At 41.9% G+C, this 18,786-nt stretch overlaps 1 protein-coding gene across 2 annotated transcripts in view; it reads left to right on the top strand.

Moving 5' to 3' along the window:
* Positions 1–18,786, top strand: part of STAT1 (signal transducer and activator of transcription 1) — a 39,807-nt gene extending 21,021 nt beyond the window's left edge. For both annotated transcript variants that reach the window (XM_083372489.1, XM_083372490.1), the window contains exons 15-24: positions 763–846; positions 3,215–3,313; positions 4,974–5,109; positions 5,877–5,926; positions 7,002–7,096; positions 9,523–9,662; positions 12,561–12,746; positions 14,512–14,584; positions 16,765–16,861; positions 17,260–18,786. In XM_083372489.1, the coding sequence (XP_083228615.1) occupies positions 763–846; positions 3,215–3,313; positions 4,974–5,109; positions 5,877–5,926; positions 7,002–7,096; positions 9,523–9,662; positions 12,561–12,746; positions 14,512–14,584; positions 16,765–16,861; positions 17,260–17,283 (984 nt within the window). In that variant the 3' untranslated portion in view covers positions 17,284–18,786. The remainder of the gene's footprint in view (positions 1–762; positions 847–3,214; positions 3,314–4,973; positions 5,110–5,876; positions 5,927–7,001; positions 7,097–9,522; positions 9,663–12,560; positions 12,747–14,511; positions 14,585–16,764; positions 16,862–17,259) is intronic.

Genomic DNA, 18,786 nt, shown 5'->3' with positions numbered 1-18,786 from the left:
TTGAACATGCAAATAGGTTAGAGCAGGAGAGATCACTGGTGAGATTTCATAGGAATTCTGAGGTCCATCTCAGGAGAACAAGATGCAAAATTTTAGTCTTCCAGGTGGCAAGTCATTCCAATTTCTTTAAGAGCACCTTGCATTAGTATCAAGCTGCTTACACTTTTAGGATCACGGTGGTTCTTTCTCACTTTCTTTGATGCTTATACATCAAATGAAAGGGATTTCCCTGTAAATGACCCCACATGTAATAAATTTTAACAAAGTAACTAATTAATGACCCCTATACTGTAGATGGTAGAATGCCTTGTTATTGGAAACTGAATTGGTGCTGTCAGAGCTAGCACCTAAAGGTAAAGGTTCCCCCGCATATGTGTGCTAGTCGTTTCCAACTCTAGGGGCCGGTGCTCATCTCCGTTTCAAAGCTGAACAGCCAGTGCTTGTCCGAGGACGTCTCCGTGGTCATGTGGCCGGCATGAATAGATGCCAAAGGCGCACGGAACGCCCTAAAAGTCAATTTATTAGCCCAGATTCCCTCTTAATAAGTTTCATTCTTCTTTCTAAGGTTCCGGATGATAAGCGCTGCTTTAATAGTTTAGAAGGGGTTGTTTAATTTCTGAAATCAATTTCAGTTGGGATTGCATTTTCCCCTCTTTTTATAGATAAGCTATTTTATAAACGCTGCAATATTAAAATATAAGGCTGTCAAATAGCTAAAATTAGTTAAGTACATTAAGCTAAAGTTATTCTCTTATTTTTAAGGGTCCTCTCATTGTAACTGAAGAACTCCATTCCCTTTGTTTTGAGACAACGTTGGAACAGAACGGCCTTGTAATTGAATTGGAAGTAAGTAGATTAAAAAAATTAAGTCATAAGAGTAGCAAATCAATAACTTCATTTCAAAAGCACGTGGGTAATCTTTTGATGGCCAAGGGCCACACTTAACATTTGAAGGAAGCTTGAAGATCACAAAGTAAGCTTGGTCGTTTCACTTGTAGGTGACACATCTCTAATACAACTGTTCTAGGATTATTAACAATGTTTATTAGTTTCTCAGCTCAAAATACCAGGAAGCTCTGGGCTACCAATTTTCAACAGTCTTAGTCAAAAGGGTTTCCAAGGACTGCAAAACTCAAGGTGCAGGCTTTAGGGCCATGGGGTTTGTTGATTTGTTCAGTGAGCAAATTAATTTGTTCATTTGCCCATCTCACATTTTTGTCTGTGAGCGGGCTTATACAGTGAAAATGCAAATGAACAAAACAATTGAAACAATTTTTAATTTAAAAATTTAATTAAAATTGTCATCTTTCTCACCTCTCATCTTTCCTACTACCTTCTCCTATTGGCATATTATGATTTATCAATTGTTGTTTGTAACTTATGATTTATGACTTATCACTCTGTTTATGCCCCAGAGACAAATTCTTTGTGTGTCCAATCAGGAACTCTATTCTAAAACATTAAAACATAACAATCTACTGGAGAGGGCAATGCATCTTAAAAACAGTGTTATAACCATTTTTATGGGCTGCATTTCACTATCAAACCCCTAGGCACACATAGCAAACCCACCATCGGACTCTTCCAAAATCCAATAGGGTGGGGCCAATCATAACCTCAGAGGGCAAGGACCACGTCAGGAAAGGCTATTCTCCCAGGTCCTGTCCAATAACATTCCTTATCAGACAGGACCCATAAACATGCCTCTTCTGTGGGACTTGATGGGAGAGATAGATGTAACTGAGGATAGGTGGTCCTTATCTGACCTGGACCCATGACATGTAGGGCTTTATAGGTCATTACCAAACAGTTCTTCATAAAGATAGTCTAAAAACGTTTATTCCTTTCCCCCTTGATGTTGCCTGTAAATATTGGGAACTGCACAGTGTATATTCATTGGTATAAAAAGCACCAAAATGTTTGCTGCAGTGTACCATTGGATACAATATTGTGAAGGCTGTTGTATTATGGAGTGTATGTTAGTGTTGTCATACAAATAACAGAACGAGTTATTGTGTCAAACTTCTTAATGTAATTAGTGCCAATTATTTAATAATCATGTTTGTGAGATGATGCCATATTACCTCAGAAGCAATTGGATGGTTACTCTTTGTTCATTTGGTCGTTTTCATCCGTTATCCATTTCACTGAATTAATAAATGGAAACTGAAGTAATAGTGGCTGCAATCACTGCTTCACCAATGTATATTCCTTGTTGCTGTATTATATGAGGGTGATATAAGTCTTAAGTAAAATCAAGAAAAGTTTGGCGTGGTGATTTAGGAAAAATGGGTCCTTAGTGGTTAAAGCAGTCTTACACCTAAAGTCAGATTGTTCTTGCTTGTGTCTTGGTTCCGACAGACAGAGACAAATAAAGCAGAATTCCTAGAACATGTTTATTAGTTACAAAGTGTCAGCATATCAAAAGTGAAACCAAGTCTGAATAGACACATAACAATCCCCAGTACAAAGTTAAGAAATCCCACCCCTAAAGCTATGCAAGCTACAACGTTCCCCAATACATCTTCTTGGCGGGTTTTTCACGGAATGCCCAGCTTGCAGTCCCGGGAACAGCCAATGACCTTGGTTCCCACGGGAGAAAATCTGTTTAGTCTATGTGTCAACCGAAAATGAGTAGGGAAAATGGCTGCAGCCATGCTCATTTTCAAAGTTGATAGCCTGGCTTACTGGATTGATTGGTGTAGGATGTTTTAGAGCTAAAGCCCAAATCTCTGTTTCTTCTTGGGAGCTAGACTAAAGGTGTTCACTGTGACCTCCTAATTAGTTTTCATTGTTTCATTACCCTATTCTTTGTAGCTGCTGCTCAGATCTTTGGATGATGCAAATCTCTGTGTTTTGTTTAAATCCCGAATTGCTCTGATGATGAAATGACACTGTTGTATGTTGGGTGGTTAACAGTCTGATGTCAAACTTATGTCATTCAGTTCTGTTGGTTTAGAACCATATCTTCTCTGTCTGGCAGTGAAGGATGGAGTTAAAAGCCTAATATTTGGAGAAGGCTGGATTGAAGCTTTGGCTGAATTCACAGTTTACATACATGAGTTATAAAGTGGTTTTGCACTCTCAACTTATTCAAAACTATTTAAAAAGCCATGATACAGTATGTGAACCTAGCATTTTTTTCCTGCTTTTAGGTGGAATTCACCATTTATGAATATTTACTTAACTTCTCTCTGCAATTTTCCCTTTCCAGGCCCTTTCCCTTCCAATTGTTGTGATCTCAAATGTCAGCCAATTACCAAGTGGATGGGCTTCTATTTTATGGTACAATATGCTGATGAATGAACCGAAGGTAATTTAAGAAGCAACTTTTCTAAGATTGAAATTGCTAAGAATCACTGCATTCAGACTGGCTCCCTTTAAAGCCTCCGTCATAAATGCTTTTACAGGGAATTTAGGCTTGTTGAACATAAGGGAATTTATGAGCTGAGTCCTTCGGGAGAAGGGCGGTATAGAAATTCAATTAAATAAATAAAAAAAAATTGTGTATAAGGTTGCACTGGAAGCATTTTATATCATAAAAATGGTTTCATCTTTGATAGGAAAATATATATTCTCTAATCGGGTCACATAGGTGCACTATTGCTTTTTTCTGTTCAGCAAAAAAAATGGCTTATTTACATTCATCTGATTATAACAAAATCGATGTTTATATGGCTTTTTGAGGAGATACAACGTCTTGATTTATAATTATATAGGTAAAATGGTTGTTTCCTGGAAGAGGGGAGATAGCATGCCTATTCCTACCAAATCATTTATATTGTCAAAATTTGGAATATTCTAAAACATTCCAGTTTTGGGGAGGGAAAAGCCAAAATATTCTGGCTGTTTTTTGTTTGTTTTTTAGGTAAAAAAATGAAAATGAATACAGGAACCTTCCAATCTTTGATACTGTTTAATAAGAGTGGAGTTTTCTGATTTTGCAATTGAGTACAAGGAAATATAGTGATTTTTGTTTCTTCCACAAATAAAACACAACTGTCTGATTACTGAGTGTTAGTGTCTGGTTTTAGGCTTGTTAATACTGCTAGCTTTGGCCTCATGGGTTGGTTTAGACCAGCGGCCCCCATCCAACCTTTCCAGCTCTGGTGGTGGAGGGAGAGGGGAAGGTTCTGCACAAATGGCAAGTGTGCTCTCTGCTTGCATAAATGGAGGTTTGTGCGCTCACCGGCTTGCCCACCATTTGTGTGACCCAGTTCCAGGCCACGGCTCTGGGGTTGGGGATCCCTGGTGTAGACTTATTGAGTGGCCAACATTTTCCTTGGTTTTTTATGCAGTCCTAGATTTTTCTTTTGTTAACAGTGCTCTTTGTAGCCTCTGAGTGCTTGCATTTTGGGTGGCAAGGCTTCCTACTTAGGCATCGTACCTCAGTCAATTGCAAGCACCGCTGTATGGTAATTAGACTGCCCTTCACTTGTCTATTGTTTTCTTTTCAAATGATGAAAGTTAAAAATCGGAGACTTTGGAGATTGTCAGTTGGGAATGCCTCCCAGAATTTCAGAGTACGACTGTGCTGATGTAGATTCAGATCCCATCTCAGTCCTGAAGCTCACTGAGTGACATTTCAGCTTGCCCCCATTTGTTTGTTATTCCTTTAAAGTCTTTATATCCAGTTTAGTCTTCACTCAGGTCTGTTCAGTTCAGTTTTAAAACATAAAACCTAACAGCAGCTGCTAAAGGTGCCATATTTAAGTGAGTAATAATAGTCTTTCCAGAAGACATTTCTAAAAAGTTGCCTCTGGAGGGTTTATGGGTAAGGAGGTAGGACAAGTCTTTCTTGCGCCCATACACAGCTGCCAAAAAAGTTTACTTATGGAGCATAAAGTCAGTAGATAATCAGTCAACTGTGCCACCTCACAGAAGTGCAGGAAAGTGGAGATGCTACCTGAACTGCTTGAAAGAAAGGTGTGGGGGGTATTTACTATACGTATCCTAATCTGCTTCCATTTTAGAATTTGTCCTTCTTCCTTAATCCGCCATGTGCAAGATGGTCACAACTTTCTGAAGTGCTGAGCTGGCAGTTTTCTTCTGTCACAAAAAGGGGACTCAGTACAGATCAGCTGAACATGATCGGGGAAAAGTTGCTTCGTAAGTGGCATAATTAATCCTCTGTAGGGTGAAAAACTGTGTAGGCCTCAAACCATCACTTCCAGAAGCCCTCTGAATCTTCATTCTGCCCTCTGGTTTTAGAGTTAGTCCTTGGTTGTTCCTGCTGCCACCACCTACCTTTCAATTAGCCTCTCATCTTTTGCCCATTTTCTAATGTGTAGGAAACAAGGTTCTTGCATTCTGCACAGACGTTTGAGTGATTAAACGATCAAAATGAAAAAAGATGAAAATAATTTCAGTAGTAGAACCTCTTGGCTATATAGCAAAGAGGCATACGGTGATGAGAGGTTTTAGCTCTCCCCTGCTTCTTAACCGTGTGGTTTTAATTTTTATTTTATTTTTTTCGGATGGAGAATGTGTAGACCTCCTCTCAGGATAATAACAGAACAAAGCACACCAGCCCAGGAAATGCTGAAGTGAAGATTCCACGTTTACGAAACCTAAATTTCCAATTCATTTCCATACATCCTTCAGAGTCAATAGTGAATATTGCATTAATAATTGAACAGGGTATTTGGGTATTTGTCATCCAGCACATTTGGGTGGGGGCAAGTTGAGGAAACCAGTCCTTAAACCGCACGTTCCTCAAACCTTTTCTAGATGGTGATACTTAAAATTCAGAAAACAATTTTTGCATGTGATTTAATCGCAGCATTGCATTCTACGTTGGTATAGTGTAAATGCGTAAATGTCAGTAACCTGATGGAAATGTCTTGGGTTTTTGTTTTGTTTTTTGTTTGTTTTAGCAAATGGATGTACTCCAGATGGCCTTATTTCATGGGCAAGATTCTGCAAGGTATGAGTTGCTGTTCTTCAGCTAACGTTATGGAGTTTAATGTAACTTAATATAAAGTACTGCTCATTGGTTTTCTTCCTACTCTAAAAGAATGCCTCTGAGTTATTCTTTGTTCTGGCTGAATCATACCTGGGGTAAGAACAAAAATGTTGGTCTTGGATAGTTTGGAACAGTTATATTCCATCAATGCAGAGACATGGTCATAGACTGCTCTAATTTATGTATGGAGCAGTAGTCTGTACAATGTACTTTCCTTTAGGTTTCATGTGATCTAGAGACCCATCCATTATGGTTTAAGTGTTGCGGCAAGAATTGGGACCCTGACTTTGGAACAAATTAATGGATGGCAAAAGAACAGAGCTGGAATTGGGGGAACTCCTACCACAACTAACAGTCCTTAAGCATCCATGCCAACACTATCTGGAGGAGCACCTGTTTCCCAGCCCTTCCATGGGGACTACTAAATTGTCTTCCACACTAGTGGTTGCTTGTCATGGAAGACTATACCTGGTAGAGAAGTTGGTGTCCCACTTGACCTCCAATGTGGCAAATACTGTAGATGCTTCCCATGACATGTCAATAAAGCCTTAATGTTTGGGGACGTTCTCAGGAGAAAGAAAGCTTGCATAGGAGGTGTCTCTTACAAACTGTAAACAAAGGGTAGGAAAGCTTTTAGTTCTTAGATGCACTCAGTGTTTTGGGGGAGTTAATTCACTGAAAATGAATTATCTATGCGAGTAACAAAAAGTCTGAAGAAAAACAAACAACCAAACCCCAACCAAACTCAGAGAGCACCAAGAGGTCCACGGTCTGGTGGGAACAGGGAACAGGGTTTGAAAGCTGGAAGGAAATGAACTATGGGGTAACGGAGGCCTTGAAGCTGTAATTTATCCATTCTAATAGTTTAGGACAAACACCCCCCCCTCCCCCAATTTCAAATATTGAAGAAAATAAGTGCAGCAGACAAATGTGAAAACACCAAGCAAGGGACAAGAAGTGGAAATATTAAAAACGAGATGTGCTAGATCGGTGGGTAACTTTTACCATCCTGAGCTTTTGTCTCTCTTGATTTCAGGAAAACGTGAACGATAAAAACTTTCCCTTCTGGCTGTGGATTGAAGGGATCCTTGAACTGATTAGGAAACACTTGCTCTTCCTCTGGAATGACGGGTAAGCATCTTTTGCTGGGGGGGGGGCAAATAGAAAGGCAGACGAGCCTGGAATGATTTCAGTTGGGCTTCAGGGCAAATTGAAGTCTAGCAATATTTACAGTCAGCAATGCAGACAAGGGACAAAGGGACGCAGTGGCTCAGTGGGTTAGGACGCTGAGCTTGTCGATCGGAAGGTCGGCAGTTTGGCGGGTCGAATCCCGAGTGCCGCGTAACAGAGTGAGCGCCTGTTACTCGTCCCAGCTTCTGCCAACCTAGCAGTTCGAAAGCACGTAAAAATGCAAGTAGAAAAATAGGGACCACTACGGTGGGAAGGTAACAGCGTTCCGTGTGCCTTTGGCGTCTAGTCGTGCCGGCCACATGACCACGGAGACGTCCTCGGACAAGCGCTGGCTCTTCGGCTTTGAAACGGAGATGAGCACCGGCCCCTAGAGTCGAAAACGACTAGCACGCATGTGCGGGGGAAACTTTACCTTTACTTTAACTTTATGCAGACAAAGTGAGCCACTTGGGCCCTACTCATTTTAAAAACCCTGAAAGGAAGAATCCTGTAGTACTGTATGAATGGAATTCTTTTTCTGCTTGCTCGGTGTGATTTCCTTAACTTTTTTTTTTTTACCTTCACCACACACCCCTTAGCTTTGAAAATCCCTTGATTTTGACTTGAGGCTGCATAGCAGATTTGGAGAGTGTATACAATGCTGTTGCAAGGAAAAAGGAATAAATGTTCTTTCTGCTTTCTTTGCCCTAAAAGAAACTTCCTTGCTTAGGGCAACTTTAACCCGGTTCTTCCATATGAGTTTGATTCAGTTTCAATGTGTTATATGCTCTGATAAAGAAGGGAGCATTGTTCCCTATCCCTGCTGCATGTAAAAAGGCTTAAGAAGAAATAGAAAAAACAATATGGGAGTTTCAGACTAATCTGGGATGGATTTATAAAGTTATTGTCACCTGTTCTGAACCAGCCAACTACCGGCCTTGTAATAAGGCAAACCCCTGTTCAAACAGTAGAGACTGGAGAGCGTCTGAGGCTGAAAAGCGTCTGCCAAGATTTATTACACGAACAACAGAACAAGAAACAAAACACTGGAACTTGAATCCTCAAACGGAAGGGTTGCTTTCAGCAACCAGCCCTTCCCCAAACACTCCTTTTATTTAGAGTTCAGGGCGTGGCCTCCCTCTGCCTCCTCCCGAGGAGACCCGCAGCCTTTCTCTGCTTGGTCCTGCTCGACTGCCTCCTGCGTCGGGCGTCCTTGAACAGGGCCAGCTGTGGGTCATCATCCTCCGCACTATCGGGCTCACGCAGCTGAGAAGAGGGCCCCGGCTGGGAGCTCTGCCAAGCCTCCAAGCCATCATCATCCAGTTCGTCTCCCTCCTCCCCCTCATCTGAGTCATCCGATACATCTGGGCCGGCTGCCGGACCCACAGGCTGGCCCTGAGTCACAACAGTCACCATTGCATTGTTTTTCCACTCTTTTTTTTAAAGACTGCTTGTAGATCTCTGCAAAGGCTAAAAGGCCATTTTCTAATGAAGTGAACAGCCAATCTTTCTCTATTACGAAACCCACAAATGGGGCCAAATGCTTTTTTAATGGTGGAGCATAAAATTGTCAGGATGTAGGCAGCTGCCTGAGGGAAAAGTAAATTATATTACCGAGCATTAATCTTCCAGAATTCCCAGTAGCAAGTTCAGTTAGAATGAAAGTAGAACTGTTACAGGGAAGTCCTCAACTTGTGACCACAATTGAGCCCCAAACCTATGTTGCTAAGTGAGACATTTGTTAAGTGAGTTTGGCCCCATTTTACGACTTTTCTTGCCCTGGTAGTTAAGTGAGTCACAACGGTTGTTAAATTAGTAACACGGCTGTCAAATGAATATGGCTTCCCCATTGCCTTTACTTGTCAGAAGATTGCAAAAGGGGATCACGTTGACCCCAGGATGGTGCAGCCGTCATAAAGGCGACTCAGTTGTCAAGCATATGAATGTAAATCACATGCCCCTGGGGATTGCTGCAACTGTCATAAGGGTGAAAAATGGTCCTAAGTCACTTTTTTCAGTACCATTGTAACTTTAAATAGTCACTAAGCGATCTGCTGTAAGTCAAGGACTATTTGTAGTTCCCTTGCTGGAGTACTTCTGTTTTCCCTCCAGAATCAAAATCTTTTCTGTCCATGGGGGAGGGGGGGAATGGGAGGGGCTTTCTCATAGCCTTATGGTGCGGGGAGGGGGCTGGTTTTTTCCCTTCAGGGACAAGGACTGGCAATAGGGAACAATGCTCTTTCTGCCACTGGGGTCATTTTGAATATTTGAATATTTGAATATTTAAGCACCCGCTTCCTTTCAGCAGAAAGACTCTGGAAGATCCTAGTTCTGCGCTTAAAAACAGGGGGCCTTGCTTAAGGTGAATAATCTTCCCCGTGTTACAGGCACATCATGGGCTTTGTCAGCAAGGAGCAAGAGCGTCTCCTGCTGAAGGAAATGGAGACTGGGACATTTCTTTTGAGGTTCAGTGAAAGTAGTCGAGAAGGAGCGATCACTTTCACCTGGGTGGAAGGACCACCAAATGGTAAGCAAAACTTGGAGAAAAGGCTTTGTGTTGTGAGGAGCCTCCTGTTCCCTTTATGCTGGGAGCTTTTGTGCTTTAGAAAGGGAATCTTTGTCTCCGGCTTGGAAAAACATCACAGTTTAACAAGCTCAGGCCTGGTTTCTCCCAGTATGTTAAATCCCTGTTCATTTCCACAACTCTATGGAACAAGAACCCAGTTGCCCTCGTTTATTAAAATCTCATGTTCTACAGCAGGGGTAGGCAACCTTGGCTCTTTTATGACTCGTGGACTTCAACTCCCAGAATTCCTGAGCCAGCTCCAAGGTTGCCTACCCCTGTTCGACAGTATATGGGAGTAATGCAGTAGCATTCCCTTTACTCAAGGTTGATGAATATCATTTTTCTTTCTATAAAATTAGAGCTAACAAAATTTGGTGTATTGTATCTTTCTCTCTCCCTCTCCCTTCATCTCTCTCTTACGTATTTAATCAGAGATAAAAATCAATCAAGTATTGAGTCAGGCCAGGGCCTGTGAGCATTCTCTAGTGCAGGGGTGTCAAACTCAATTTCACTGAGGGCCGCATCAGCATGGCGGTTGCCCTCAGGGGGCCGGGTGGGTATGGCCAGGGTGGGCGTGGTCTACTGGGTGGGCGTGGCTAGAGTGTGTATGGCCCACTGGGTGGGCGTGGCCAGCTCTACATCGTTGGCATCAAGGGTGCCTATGGGGGCCTGGGCAGGAGTGGGACAGATCTGAGGGTCTCTGGCAGGAGGAGGGTCTCTGGGCCAGGGCCAAGGCAGGGGGGGCCGTTCCCTCACTCGTTGCAGGATGGCTTCGCGGGCCACATGAAACCACTTTGCGGGCCGGATCTGGCCCCCGGGCCTTGTGTTTGACATGTCTGCTCTAGTGTGACTGGCAGAAGCCATGTCAGGAGCTCAACTTTCTTCCAACAATTCAGGCAGGCAAGCTGTCCCTGCCCTTCTTTGTGCCAACAAGAAGGGCAGGAGCACTGGGAGAGCCCAGCCTTGTTTTTCCAGTCCTGCTGCGCCCCTTTCTGGTGGGATAGTGCCAGGTGGGCATTCAAAAGCGGCTTTCAGATAAACAGATGCATTTCACATGTCGCCATGACAGTTTGAGTTCCAGGCCCCCTTCAACAGAAGATGGTGGATTCAGGTTTTTTTTTTAAAAAAAAGTAGCAAGGACCACCTTTACTGAAGGAAGAATAGAAGTAAAACTACTAAAGGGAAACAGCAAATTAAAATCCACAGAGCGATTTAATTAATCATGTCATTTGAACGAAAATACTATTAGGCCCTGAGACTTCCCTGATAGAATATTGTACAGGAGGGAAATCTGTAACAATCCCAAATGCAGTCCTTAATGTAGGCTTGTGCACGTAAAACTGCATACATTCAAAATTATTTTCAATTCGTGGTTGCCTGAATGACACAAATATATGTTCAAGCAAATGTTTGAGATTGCAGTAAAATGCTGAGGCCTAGAGGGTGGAGGGTTGGAGATCTCGGAGCTTCTTTGTCAGATGTCCTCATGGTCTTCACACTGGCCTGACCTCCTGCATTGAAGTCCCAGCTTCGTTGTTCCTGGTACTGCCACTTATCTTCTAGATGCACCTTATTTAGGAGATTGAGAACCCCAGTTGTAAGAAAAGAGATGAGACTGATATCCTGTGGTGCCTTTCTGGCCATTAAAAAATCAAGGTGCAGAAGTTGAAATAATGTATATAGAGTTATCCCCCAACTAGTTCTATAGCACCGAGTTACAGTAAGTTTGAACTATGGTGCTGGAGAAGACTCCTGCGAGTCCCTTGGACTGCAAGGCGATCAAACCGGTCAGTCCTAGAGGAGATCAACCCTGACTGCTCTTTAGAAGGCCAGATCCTGAAGCTAAAACTCAAATACTTTGGCCACCTAATGAGAAGGAAGGACTCACTGGAGAAGAGCCTAATGCTGGGAAAGACTGAGGGCAATAGAAGAAGGGGACGACAGAGAATGAGGTGGCTGGATGGAGTCTCACTGAAGCAGTAGGCATGAGCTTAAATGGACTCCAGAAGATGGTAGAGGACAGGAAGGCCTGGAGGAACATTGTCCATAGGGTCGCGGTGGGTCGGACACGACTTCGCAACTAACAACAACAACACACTAAGTTTCAGCACTTTCTCTACCTTTTCCCCCAGGAAGTTGACCATCTCTCAGAACATACAAATTAAATACAACTTTTTAAAAAATAAAAATGCAACTCTATTTAAATATTAACATGCAAACAATTCAGTGCACAAGGTTATAATTATAATGCTGCTCAGATCACAGTAGTACAACAGAGAGCAAATTAAAGAGAAAATACAATGTTCTGGACAGGCCACAAGATGGCAGTGGTCTGCTACAGATGAAGTGCTCTCTGACAGAATTTCAGAAAAGATGCTGGAGAGGATTCAAATTACTATAGATTGCAAGAAATTTTAAGAGAGATTATAAAGCATGGGTCTTCAAACTCAGCCCTTTTATGACTCATGGACTTCAACTCCCAGAATTTCTCAGCCAGGCATGCTGGCTGAGGAATTTTGGGAGTTGAAGTCCATGAGTCATAAAAGGGCTGAGTTTGAAGACCCCTGTTATAAAGTATAAATCAGGAGCTAGAGTGAACTGTGGTAATCCCATAATTTTCCCAGCCTCCATCCACAGACTTTCTAGCAGCTTCTATACTGGGGGGGGGGGGGTTATAGTATATAAATACAGTAGAGGGAGAGAGAAAAAAACCCTCCATTGCTCCAGTTCCGGGAAAAGTTTTAAATAAATTCCTACATTGTCAAGCTTCTGTTAAAGGCAGCCTCCAATAAAACTATGATGGTTGTACTATATATTGTACTATATATTGAAAAAACATGTAACATTTATCTTCCCCAGATCCATCCTTCCACTCTGTAGAGCCCTACACAAAAAAGGAACTCTCTGCAGTCAGCCTGCCAGATATCATTCGCAGTTACAAAGTGATGGCAGCAGAGAATTTTCCCGAGAACCCACTGCAGTACCTGTATCCATGCACTCTCAAAGACGTTGCATTCGGAAAATACTATTCCAGGCACAAAGAGCGTGAGTAGTTGTCTATCCAACCTGCCTTTTCACAAGGATAACAGTCTCGTGTACAGATGCGCGTGCCTGTGTGGCTCCCATTTTTGCATACCCTCGTTGACTACTTAGGAATCTCAGCTTTCCTTGCTTCTACCCCCGAATCTGACAACACTTCTTTGGAATCTAGACACGGGGATGGGCAAGGAGTAAGATAGGTGCCATATGAAATATGCAAATATTGCATTGCACACAAGCTGCTGCTAGTTTTTGCTTTTAAAAAGTGGCCTTGGCTTATGTCTACCTTGAGAATCAATTGAAAGATGTTTACCTCATGACCAGAATTTGATCTATTAAGCTTCCTCCCCTCCCCCCCCCACCGTTGTTACACTTAACCTAAATTGATATAAATATAGAGGTTGGATGTCTAGACCAGTGCTTCTCAATCATTTTGCACTGTTGCCGTCCCCTCATGTACACACACATCTCCTGTCTGGGTTCCATTACTGGTGAAAAATATTGCTACTTACACACTTGGCTTGCACTGTTGATCACAATGTTTGTCCCGTTTAAAACTTTCTTGAGGTTCTGTATTGCTCTGTAGTTTGATGAATGATTTTTCCAATGCAACATCAACATCAGTAGCATTTGAGGTGAATGGATTCACTATCCAGGTTGGAAAATCTCCATCCTGCAGCTTATGGAAACAACTTTCCATATCCTTATGCAGTAGCTTCTTATGATTCGCACACAAATATATCATCTTTCAACCCAAGACTAACTACCGCCCAATAAAAAACTGGGCAAATTCCTGGATGGTCAGTCAAGATTGTTTGCATGCAGTTTCAATTTTTCAAGAAATCCTTTAATAATCTTTTTGCATAACGAAAGGTCATGGTTTCTTCCCTGCAAGTTGCTTGTTTAATAAATTAAGCTTTTTGAAAATACTATAAAGGAAAAATATATCGCATTTAGTGGAGGTGATGTTTTTGTTTACTATTGAAAAATGCCCCACAGGTGCCCCACAAAGCAACTAAACAGTTAAGGCAATTGCCCTTTGATAACCTTGCTAGTATTAAGTAGCAAGGGGCAGCTTCTTAACAAGTGACATTCACAGGTAAGTATTGGGTAACCGATGGTTTGCTTAAGTCATACAGGTTTTCCAGAATGTCACATAAGAAGAAACCAAAAGACAGCTCAATTATCAGTTATATTATTATGAGGTACTGTAATGTGACTTCTCAGTGTTCAGCACAGTCCCTTGTCAGTCAACAATTTGCTGGGGTCATCCTCCATCTGCCAGGTAAGTAGGCTGCCAATGACCTATGGTTCCATGTCTGATAACAGATATGGGACAGTAAGTGATGCATTTTCTGGTGTCAACAAGACACTGTTTGCAGTATAATACACGTTGACTATCTGAGGATCCCTTGGCATGTGATATACACAAGAGAGATTTATTTATTTATTTATTTATTTATTTATTTATTTATTTATTTATTTATTTATTTATTTATTTATTAAGTTAATTTGTATACTGCCCTTCTGCCGAAGGACTCAGGGCGGTGAACAGGGCAATACATAATAAAAACAAGATACAAAAATTAAAAAGTAATTAAACAGCAATGCCCGTAATAAATGTTACATGTTTTTCACCAGTGGCCCCTTGAAATACCGAAGGATTCATAGGGCTCCCAGTTGAGAAGTTCTGGTCTAGACATTAGCTAAGTCTGGATGTTTTCTGTTTTCCAGATGCAAAAATAAACTTTTTGTGTGCTTTTTTTTTTAGCTTCGGAACCCATGGATGTGGATGGTAGAGCCAAAGGATACATCAAAACTGAACTAATCTCTGTATCTGAAGTGTGAGTTTGCCAAGAAGAGAACAGAGTGCACTTTGAAAGTACTGGGGTGTCACCTTTAGCTCTGGCCAATGTCAGAGCATTGGGAAGAAGCATTCTTCCCAAGACTGCTCAGGTGCTGTGGTTGTGTACTTTCAGCGTGACCTCTGAGAACCAGCATACCGAACGGTGGTCTTGGTTTATGCCTGTGCTGATTCTGGAAGCTAAGATTTGGACCACCCTCCCCTTTCCCTACCCACCAGCACCAATAATCAAGTTTGCAGCACACTACCACCGCTTGGCCCACTCTCTGTTCTTGCGTAACATGTCCAAATAAAGTTTTGGATTTTGGATAATGATATAATGTGCCTCTTTGGTTTTTAATCAAGAGTTTTTTATTGGAAAAAATCAGCAGACTTCCTCAGTTTATTGGGGGGGGTGTCTTGAGTGTGCGATCAGGTTGGTGGCAGTATTATAATTTATTGGCTGGAGAAGAGGTGTGTTGTGGGGGGGGGGGAGGATGAGGAAAAGGAATTGGAATGGCAAATGGTTTTTCCCAGGTCAGGGTCCTTAAAGGGGAGGAGGATGGTGAGCAGAGCATTCATGGTAAAAAGACTGGCTGGTTGCTTTCAGATAGCTTTCCTTTCTATTTTCCATTCCTGCTTGACTGCTGCATGCTAGTCTCCCAGGTCAAGTCTGTTCTGCTTCCCCCCAATTCAATTGTTGGCTGTCTGTTTCTTATCTGTTGTATCATCCCTGGCTTCTTTTAGCAATGCCCGATTTACAAGCAACCAAATAAAACTCTTCCTTTCCTGCAAATATTCTTTTAAGACGTTTCCCTAAAATAGGCCTTAAGCTTATTGATATGTACAAAAAAAGCCGTGTGTACAGTGCATTTGTACCTTTTCCAGTTTTTATGTAATGATCTTAATATTGTTTTAAGTTGCTTTTCCATCGTAAAGGTCCTCAAAGCAATTGGCTTGCAAATAATTCCGACTACTCTACGAGAAATTATTTCTTTCAGCGTCATGTGCGACATCTGGATTTGGGGAGTGAAAGAAAAAAAAAAGGTGTAGCTCTTTACAAGGTCTCCTTGGAGGATCTTGGCTGGTTGTAAAGAGATTTCAGTTAAGAATGTTCCTTAAATCCCCCCACCTCCTCTAAATCTGCCAGGAAACCAAAAGGACATTTAATCTTAAATCAAATTCGCATATGGTTTAAACTGGTTTAGAGAGAAAAGGTTAGTTTTCCAATTTGGGAGGGGGTTGTATGAATAATCTACAGTATGCAATGTTTTAGAGGGGGGAGGGGGAAAGGAACCTTTTGCTGTGTGACAGTGAAGGAAGAAAGCCCTAAACAGGTGCCTGTAGAGTGCATTGAATCTTAAACTTAATATGTTTTATTTTGCAGCTCCTTTGGGTTAATCATAAGGCAATCCCGCGAATCACGGCCAGGTTTAGTGTTGCTGGGTCTTTTTCAGCTAGCAGGGAGTGGAGCTTCTATACCAGGGGTAGGCAACCTCGGCTCTTTTATGGCTCATGGACTTCAACTCCCAGAATTCCTGAGTCAGCATAGCTGACTCAGGAATTCTGGGAGTTGAACTCCATGAGTCATAAAAGAGCCGAGGTTGCCTACCCCTGTTCTATACCAAATGCACCAACCTTAGAATCCAGGTGTCTTCACCTGCACGTTTTGTCCATGACGGCTTTGGGGATAAAATATTCACAAACATAACATCAACATCTCTTTTTTAAAAATTTTTTATAAATAAATAAATATTGAATTGGCCAAAATAGTAGCGATACCTCTGGGATGAAGGTACTTCGTTATCCTTGCTGCCTCCTTGCTGAATTTATTTGTGAAAGTCCTAAAACGCAAGTCCTGTGTTGCCTCCAGCAGGAAATGAATGTGTGCCTGCCCTCCTCCTCGAATAGAAGTTTAATAGATTTCAGCATGAACTCGGGGCTGATGTAGACTAGCAGGCTGGCTAGGCGTGCTGGCTCAAAAGCAAGCCAGTTGTGTTTCAGTGTGGCAAGAAGGCTCAGGTTATTGAACTGAGAATTGTCTCTAGGCAATATTTGATGGGTTATTAGCAGGCTAAGCCTAGAAATAGTGATACTGAGACAGTTTTTCGTGTTAGGACTAATGATCGTGTCCCAATTCATCAGGAAAATAATTGGTTTTTGTTCTCTGCCCTACTTCAGCCACCCTTCCAGACTGCCTGGCCCCGAGGCCCTTCTGCCCATGTCCCCGGAAGAATTCGATGAGGTAGTGCAAGCAGTAACTCCTGCAGAAATTATGGTGAGTAAATAACAACCGGGCTGTTTTGTGGTCTTAACAATGCATTAAGCTGCTTTTTGTAACAAGCCTGCCGTCTCCAAGAAAGAATTGTGTTAAGAAGCACTGTGGCTATCCTTGAAAAATAGTAGTCCATGATAAAAGGTGTGTCGTCCTTTCCACAAGGCAATTGATGAATTCTGCAGGTACTTAAGTTTCAGTTGTCCCTTCCTGCCAGTTTGGGCCTTCCACCTGAAGTCAAAATTACAGCCCTGTTTCTATGTTAAGTGCACTTGTGATCTAACTTATCCTTAAAGTCTTTTTATCTTATCTTAGCTGCAACAAAGCTCATTGGAGCAAAACATAAGAGTGGTGAGATTTTTTTTTAACCTGGTAGCTCATATATGTTTTCTCTCTTACAGATGTGTACAGAATGTACGCCGTGAACCCTGGCAAGGCCAGCTGGCATAAAGTTTTAGTGACTTCACCTGCAGGTGTCCTTAGAACCCGTAGGAGTTTCATCACTTAATCTCTTTTAAGAGGCTTTCTATCTCGTAATGTAAGAGGCTTTATAGCTCAGTGTTGTGTTGTGATTTACTGGTTTACTGCAAGAGCAGCTTGAAACTACAGAAATGCTTACTTGCTACTAAAAATATTTATCTAGCAATCCTGTACGTAGCTGTTTTCATGGTGTCGTGTTCAATATTTACAGCTTTATATATGAGGTTGTTTAGGTTCAGTTGGACCTGTTGTGAAAAGGTAGAAGTCTCTAACTCCTCTGCAGAGCCTCTGGGTCTGAACAATTATCTTTTTATCTTGAGTAGATGCTGGTAGTTATTGCTGCCATACCACTCAACTCTCAGGTTGCTGGGCCCTCCTCCTAACACTAGTTGGTCAGTAAGGTCCAGTAACCTCTGCTGCCCTCCAGATGAATAAAAGGTAAAAATGAACCTCTATAACAGTTTCCTTGTGAGACTGGTAATGATTTCAAAATCGTCTTCTGCCCCCATTCCTCTCAAGCAATAAAATCTTAAGGATTTTTTGTTTAGAAAAAAATAGCTTAGAAGAGCCGTGGTGGCACAGTAGTTAGAATGCAGTATTGCAGGCTAATTCTGCTGATTGCCAGCGGTTCGATCACGTGTGCAAGGTTGACTCAGCCTCCCATCCTTCCAAAGTCAGTAAAATAAGGACCCAGATTGTTGGGGGGGGGCATATGTTGACTCTGTAAACAGCTTAGAGAAGGCTATAAATCCCTGAAGCGGTATATAAGTCTAAGGGCTAGTGCTAGTGCTGAGTTAACATTCCTTTCAGAAGTAACTCAAACACTGCAATTACTTCGTTTACAAAAACGTGTGCAGTTCTCTTGGCAGATCATACGAAGGTGCTGGCTCACTGTAATCAGTGATCTCAGGAGAAAGACTGGGATCAAGTTACTAGCTCCCCAATAAATATTAAAGGGAAAAGTAAAACTTGAAATCTCTGAAATTGCACAGGAAGTTCTACATGTGCAGAACAGGGATAAGAGAATAAGGGGTCCCTCATGCACGGAAATAATCATGATTTTAAGACAAAGTCAAATTAGAGCGAGTACCTGTTCCTTAGAGGTAACCTGAATCCTGAAGCAAAGTCCTTTGCTTTATCCCTGAATCCTTTTGGCCTCTTCAGATAATTTTAGTGACATACCAAACTCATCAGATGGTAGGCTTAACTTATTTTTCCAAGCGTAAGCACCCTAGCAACTGCTTCCCATCTTCTTAGTTTTCCAGAAATTGGCAAAGGAAATCCAAGTAAACATGGCTGGTGTTTCTATAGTGTTAAACCACGTGTAACGTGGTCTTTCTTACTGAGGGAAGAGTGCTAAGAAATTGGCAGTGCTTCAGAGCAGGGTGTGTTTTGTCGTGTTGCCTGTAATGATTGTAGCTATTGTCAAATAATTAATAAAATGCACT

Source organism: Vipera ursinii (assembly GCF_947247035.1).
Source record: "Vipera ursinii genome assembly, chromosome: 1".
In the NCBI taxonomy this organism is placed as follows: Eukaryota; Metazoa; Chordata; class Lepidosauria; order Squamata; family Viperidae; genus Vipera; species Vipera ursinii.
The sequence above is the reverse complement of the archived record's forward strand: the minus strand, read 5'-3'. Positions and strand labels throughout refer to the sequence as shown.